Here is a 7,112-nt window from a genome sequence, read left to right as displayed (position 1 = left end):
CAGAAGCCACTCCTTTGGGTCATGGTCTTGTTGAGATGTGATCCTTGACCTCAGCCTGATAGCTTGAGCACTCTGCAAAAGAATTTCAATCAGGATTGCTCCATTTCTATCCTGCCTCAATCTTTCCCTCTATCCGGACTAGTCTCCCAGTTTCCATCACAGAAAAACATCATCTTTGACTGTAGGGATGGTATTAATAAGATGTTGCTTTGTGTCTGGTCTGAAAACTTTCCGTACACACACTGTATTTGTAGGTGGCAGAGCCAAACATCATGTCAAATTCAGAACATTTACATATTTTCATTAATTAATAACATAGCCCACAATATACATCAGTGTGATTTTATTGCAGTAATCCAGGAAAGCTTGGTGGCAATACCAAAACTTTCCAGCATCACACACTTTTACATTCATTTTCTCAGTACATGATTAAAACACTGTACAGCTTTATTAGAGGTAACAACAAAATGTACAGTCATGCACTGTCCCAATAACTCCAAATGAAAAGGTCTTACTTTTCATTCCGTTCCTGGACCTTAAAGCCTTAGACACGGCAATGTCACAAAAAAAAAGTGCCATTTATAACACAAATATGTTCAAGTACATCTAAGGCCTCCACAGAAATAATAAATAAAAATGTAAAACACCATCTATAACCATAATAGTAGTGATATTTATAACCTATTAAAACAAAACCAAGACTAGGCCTATCCTATTCATTCTAAACTAAACCATAACAACTTGTTATTCCAGGCTTTCTACGTCTCTCCAGCACCATGGGTGGTCATTTCTTAAGTAGATCCACAAGTCACGCATTCATACTCCTCTGATAAAACAGAAATGCAGGATGTAGAAAAATAACTCTTCAGAACCAAGCCAGCAAGAAGGGATCACAGTGGTCTTAGTCTTCATAAGTCCAGAACCTCATATTCTTTTCACACTCGATACTTCTCTTTTGCTCTGTCGCTTAGTATACAGATGTGCTGGAGATAATAAAGAACACTTTCATGCCAGAAAACATTCATCATCAATTAACATCTGATCTTGAAGTCATGAGTTGGAAGAACTCTGACCTACTTACACTCAGATCCCTGAAATATTCATTGTAGTCTAGGGCATAGCCCACCAGGAACTTGTCAGGAACCTCAAATCCGATGTCTAGGAGGAAAATGCAAAAAGTTGGTAGTCAGTCAGTTGATAACTAAATACATACATTTACATAAATCTAATGTTGAAAAATCCAACTGGAAGCTACTTGTGATGCCAACATCTGCTCAAACAAAAGCAGCTTCAACAGCAGGCCATTAAAGGGTAGTTGAGGGCTGGGGCTGAGGGGGGCTGATAACAGACTCTTAACACTTCAGTTCTAAAGCTAAAAGCAGAGGTCAAGGGACAGTAACATCTGTGCTTCTAGGACAGGCCTAAAGAGCTTATCTTTCACCCTTCTAAAAGCATTGCATAACCATTCCAAGCACTGATACATCAGCTTGTGTCCAAGTGCCGTGTCACACAACACAGAGGGTTTTCTTCCCCCTTTAAAGATTACACACGAACAGCAGAAATGTAAAAATTCCACATGTATGCAGATCTAAGAGAAATGAACTCACAATCAGGACGGTATCCCGAGCTTCTTGGCGTTCTTTTCACTAGAAGGCTGAAATAGAATGGAATACTTTAACTAGTCACTTCACCGTCCATTATATTGTATAATAAGGGTTGCTTCAGCTAAATGCAAGAACACAATGGAAAATGGACTGCTCCTAAAAACCACTTTCATACTGCTGTCCACAGCAACATGCCTATATAGCACACAGACAATCAGTTGTTCCTTACATTAGGCTACAGAAGGGAGAGAGAGGCATTTAGCCATTAGGGCACAGTATGTGCAGTTACTACCCATTCAATTAGCTAATGGTTATGCAACTCACATGGTTTGAGTGACTCATGTGACTTTAAATGAATGTATGTGCATGCATGCATACGTTGTGTCCCTCATTTTAAAGCCCCAAGTATGGAGAGCCAGGGAGTCCTGTGAATTAGCTCTACACACACACAATGTTAGAATTTATTGGAAAAACATGAAGTGCTACTGATGGTCACTGTGCATCGGTCACGAACATCAGTAAAACAGCACTGTGAAAACGTAAGGAAGGAGACCCTACCTGGCCACTTTGACCATTTTGGGATTACATTCATTTAATAATGCCAGCAGTGTTTCCATAGTCCTCCCGGTCTCTACAATATCCTGGTGAAAAAATAAATAAATAAATAAATAAATAAATAAATAAATAGATAGATAGATAGAAATTCAGAAAGGTTGAACAGTAGAGCTGTTAAGATGCACAGATCCCAACAACAGCAGGAAAAATCAACCTATCAAGAACATTTTCAACATGTCAGAAACAAAATAGAATAGTGAAAATTCAAAATGTGAATTTTAATGCAAAAATTACATTACAATTATAATCATAACCAACAATCAGACCACATTTTATATTTGTAATCTGTGAAAAATTCCAGGTAATTCTAATGGATATACTTATGTTTTTTTGCAAATATTTATTTTTTTAAATACTTATTTTTGCAGAATAAGTATAAATCCAGTGGTCAGAATGTTTTGTGGGTCAGTAAAGTTATTGATAAGATGGTTAGAAGAACACAGAAGAACGCAGGTTTGGTTGCTGACATCTCTGAATTCTCTGTTTGTTCAGTTCCACCAGCAGCTCACCTGATTCACCTTCATAAAGGACTTATTAGATGTTGTAGGTGTCGGATGGTAATCAAAAGTACAACTTCAGAAAAACTTGTTGAAATGCCACAATAAAACTCACCTCAACTATAAGCACATTCTGTAAAGAGTGACAAGACAAAGAATGGTTAAGAACATCATAAATGTAGACAGGTGCAAAACATGTCTTTATAAAGTGCTACAGAAGACACTGCAATCAAAGCAAATCTCACCTTTCCAGCTAGAGCAGATAATTCATCTCCTCCAATAACCTTTACACAGTTTGTCGACTGATCGTTCTGAGAAAAGAACAGTAGATTTTTGGAAACACTGTTATTTTAACCAGCAAGCCTGAATCCAAGTCAATTCAACATCAGCATCAGTATCAGATTACATTGTTGGGAGAAAGCTTTTCTTTGACAGCCAGTTCAAAGTAATAGGAGCTGACCGAAACCATAGAAAGGCCATAATATAAAGTTGCATCCGGTCATAGCGGAGAACAACAGATGTGTAATTATAAGTACAGCTACATATATACGTTGTTCTTTACATTCATTTTTGACTTGATGATGAACGGACAAAAAGAAATGCTACAAAATGACTTGGAATAAAAACGTTTTACATAGACTTTCATTAAAATTTAAGCCCCCCCTCCCCCCAAATCTCCTGTAAAAGTTGCCAATTTGAGAATTGCATGATTGCAACATTTCCTGTATAAACAAACAAGTGAAATAAAGAGCACTAATCCATCAATGGAAGGCAGACAGGCGCTTTCTTCAGTTATTCCTTAAAATGTGCAATATCAGAGATAGCTTAAGCTCACTCCATTTGGCACATTCTTTCAATGTGAATGAATGGGGAGAGAGGTTTAAAAGTGGCACTCACTGAGTAGCTCTTTAGCCTAATGAAATCCACAGTCAATGGCACAGACTTATCACAGTTCTGATTCAGTGCCTTAATGTACTCCATCAGGTCTGCAAAGAATTTATATCCTCCTTTCAGGACACACAGTGCCACGATGTGATGTCCTCCCATTTCACGAACAATATCTCTGGCCAACCTCTCAGTCCTGGAAAAAAGACACACAGACACAGACAGACACAGACACACACACACACACACACACACACACACACACACACACACACACACACACACACACACACACACACACACACACACACACACACACACACACGTCATACTAATACAGGGTAATACAGCATAACACTATTTGATTTCTCTACAACTCTGGTGTGGAGAAAGACAATAGACAAGGACAGTATGTGCATATGCACAGAACGCACAGTATGGCAGGTCAGGTTAGCTAAAGGAAGCTAAATGCAATAAATATACAGTCATTAGACATTTCTACAGCATAGGTGTTATAAGGTAAGTGTGTATAAGAGTAGTCAACAGTGGTAGAAAGTAATCAGGTCAGGTGTGATAATTGACAGCAATGCCACAAAGGTTTTATTGACAAAGTATACAGTACAAGCGTAGACTTATTAGCAGTCATAACGTATAAGTACAAGACTACCTACACTATGAAAATGTATAAATAAATGAATAAATAAATAAAGGAGCTTCAAACAGTTCTTTGCCACAGAAGAACCATTTTTGGTTAGATCAAAAAAAGACCATATGTTTGCAATAGTGATGTGCATTACAAATGTTTTTATGGAAGGACAAGTGCTACTATTACTATTTAAAGGGCTCATATATATTTATCATAGAAAGCTGCATCTGTGTGAGGTATATAAATCTATACCTAGACATACAGACATGTATAATAACTAAGAGAGAAAACAAAAAAGCAATATCCTCTGTCTATGAAAGGGGATACTCGAGGAAATTTGCTTAACAAATTCATAGAAATGCAGAATTCAAATCACATGCTTATCCTGTGGTCTTGCAAACAAGTGCCTGCACCCCTCACACACACACCCAACCACCACTAACTAAATTTACTGTATGAACACAAGGGCTTTTGACAATCTTGGTCACTCCGGGGTCAGGTCATCAGCTCAGTAGCAACGCATCAGATCACTGCACAAACTGTGCTCCTCCAAATCTCAAACAAGCACATACTTTAGGAATTACGGAAATTGGGAGGAAACCTTAATCTGGCATCAATAGAAAGCTACCTACCTACTTGTTGCTGAGATCACAGAGCACACAGTCAGTTTTCAGGCTACAGTAAACGGAATCATTTAAAGAGAAAAGAAAAAAAACTTACCGATCTTTAATAAGACCATTGGGAATTATAACACTGTCCAAGTCTTCCTCATAGTGTTTAGGCACACAAAAAAGACTCAGTTCATGACCTTGGTCATCATCAAGTATCTGTAAAGATAAAAATATAGAATTATGGTGAATTGTCCTAATGTGGGACACCTAAGCTTTATTAGGGGCAGGTCTTCCTCAAATAAATAAAAGTCAATTAAACAATGGATCACAAGGTGTGGCAGCATGTGATCCAAAAATAAATAAATAAATAAAATAAAATTATTATTATTATTATTATTATAATAATAAATCACATCCCCCTTCCAAACGTCCAATCATAGACAAGGGTGGAGCAATCTTCAAACAGGAAGCCACCCATTTAAAGACCCCTAGAAAGTCATTGGCACGGTGCTCAAACAAAATTCATTCAGGTTTTTCAGTGTTTATGATGTGTTCTGGATTTTTTTCCATCAGAAAATAATAAAGGTGTAAATTTACTCTACATTTGTTATTTCAAATTAAATGCCCTGTTGTCTCGCTTTCAGAAATACGGTTCAAAAAGTGGGACAGTTTGATTTGCCCAGTGTGGGACAGTTCTATAAATACTTCAGTCAGGCAAAACTCTGAGGGGTTTTTTCAGGGGTTTAGTCTTCTAATGTTCTTTATGAATGTCTTTCTAATAGACTGTCACGCAAAAACCTTGTATCTCCAAAACAACAATTTTACAGGAGAAGAAAAAAAAGATTTTAGAGCATTTCTATTGGCTTAAGGAAAATTAGCCATCAGGAACTGTCTACTCAATGTAAAGAACTGCCAGATTTAAAAGAAAAAGACAAATGGAGACAAGGTTTTGTTTGACTGCGATGTAACCACTACTGTCTACTGTAACACGCAACATCCACACCTATAAGCCTTAAGGTTTTGTAACAGCAAGAACATGGAATTGCACATTTAGTCTCAAGTGTTTCAGACCCAAGAGGTTTTTATTACATACTTTAATGACATTTGTGCCTTTTAACCTTAACTTTCCAGTGTCCCACATTTCAAACAGAACTGGCTCACAGTGGATTTTTTTGTTGTTGTTGTTAATCTGCATGGTAGTTGTTCAGCCTTCAGCTTGCTCCTCCATACCCAGGCCTATCTAGGTTACATCGGTCATAAGAAGATGCATCTGTGTAAGATTTCTGAATAAGATGAAACATAGGCTGCAAAAGGTTAGTCCTGCTTCCACTTCATCATCAGGGTCCATGCAAATGTTAGAGGAGTTGCACTGCTGCTCTAACCAACGGTGTGTTCCTGGCAGCACTCCAGCCTGCTTAACACAGATTTGGAGGGAGTGCAGCGTTTTCACAGACTGCTCGTCAGAAAACCCTCAAACACAGGTGTACGCCCGCTGAATCTAGCAAGCTGCTCATCGCCGTCTATCAAACAAACGCGGGGATTTTTGCGTAGTCTGCGGATAAACAGAGAAGCCTAGCTCCTTCCACAGTGCAGCTAGCAGACAGACAGGTAGTGCTAGATAACGGCAAGGCTTACACAGCGTATACAACTGTAAAAAAAATTAGTAAAAAAATGCACCTTACCTCCAAATAGGAGGCCATCGCTAGAGGATTGTCTTTGGAGTATCTACTCTATAGTGCTGCGGTCGTTGTTGAGGTTTCTGATGGATTCATGCTTGCCCGTCCAGAAAGAGAGCAGGCCGCTCGAGCCGTCCTGCACGCAGCGCCTCCTCAGCTCGAACAGCGCGAGACGCCGCTGACTGCAGTTTTAAACCCTGACGTCACAATCCAGTTTGCCCATTAATCTGATTTAGTGGAAGCGACCTGCTGCTCCATCCCTCCTCCCCAAGCACGCAGAGCACCGGGACCTCCAGCACGGAGTTAGGCTTCAAGCGAAATGTCGACTACATTTGGAGTCAGAGGAGCCTTGTGGAGAGTGACACACCCTCACAATGTACACACACACACCCTCTAGCTGGCTGTCTGCAGCATCTACTTTGGGGCAATCATAAGGCTCATAAGGCTAGCTAACACCTGGCTGACCATAGCAAGGGTTGATGCTGGAACCTTTGTAGCGGCTAAAAGCTAACGCCAGGTGACCAGAGCTGTTATCTGGCACACAGTAGCCTTTTGCACAGCTGAAGGCTAACACCAGG

General features: G+C 39.3%; 1 protein-coding gene across 1 annotated transcript; it reads right to left on the bottom strand.

Moving 5' to 3' along the window:
• Positions 1-328: 328 nt before the first annotated feature.
• On the bottom strand, positions 329-6,881 carry hprt1l (hypoxanthine phosphoribosyltransferase 1, like). Its single transcript, XM_072673749.1, has 9 exons — positions 6,541-6,881; positions 4,968-5,074; positions 3,614-3,797; positions 2,962-3,027; positions 2,832-2,849; positions 2,163-2,245; positions 1,608-1,654; positions 1,082-1,158; positions 329-983 (listed from the first exon to the last, which is right to left on the bottom strand). The coding sequence occupies exons 1-9, from the start codon at positions 6,556-6,558 to the stop codon at positions 936-938; spliced, it is 648 nt and encodes a 215-aa protein (XP_072529850.1). The 5' UTR covers positions 6,559-6,881; the 3' UTR covers positions 329-935.
• Positions 6,882-7,112: the final 231 nt, after the last annotated feature.

This window comes from Salminus brasiliensis, chromosome 2 (assembly GCF_030463535.1).
Source record: "Salminus brasiliensis chromosome 2, fSalBra1.hap2, whole genome shotgun sequence".
Classification (NCBI taxonomy): domain Eukaryota; kingdom Metazoa; phylum Chordata; class Actinopteri; order Characiformes; family Bryconidae; genus Salminus; species Salminus brasiliensis.
This window is presented reverse-complemented; position numbering and strand designations above follow the sequence as displayed.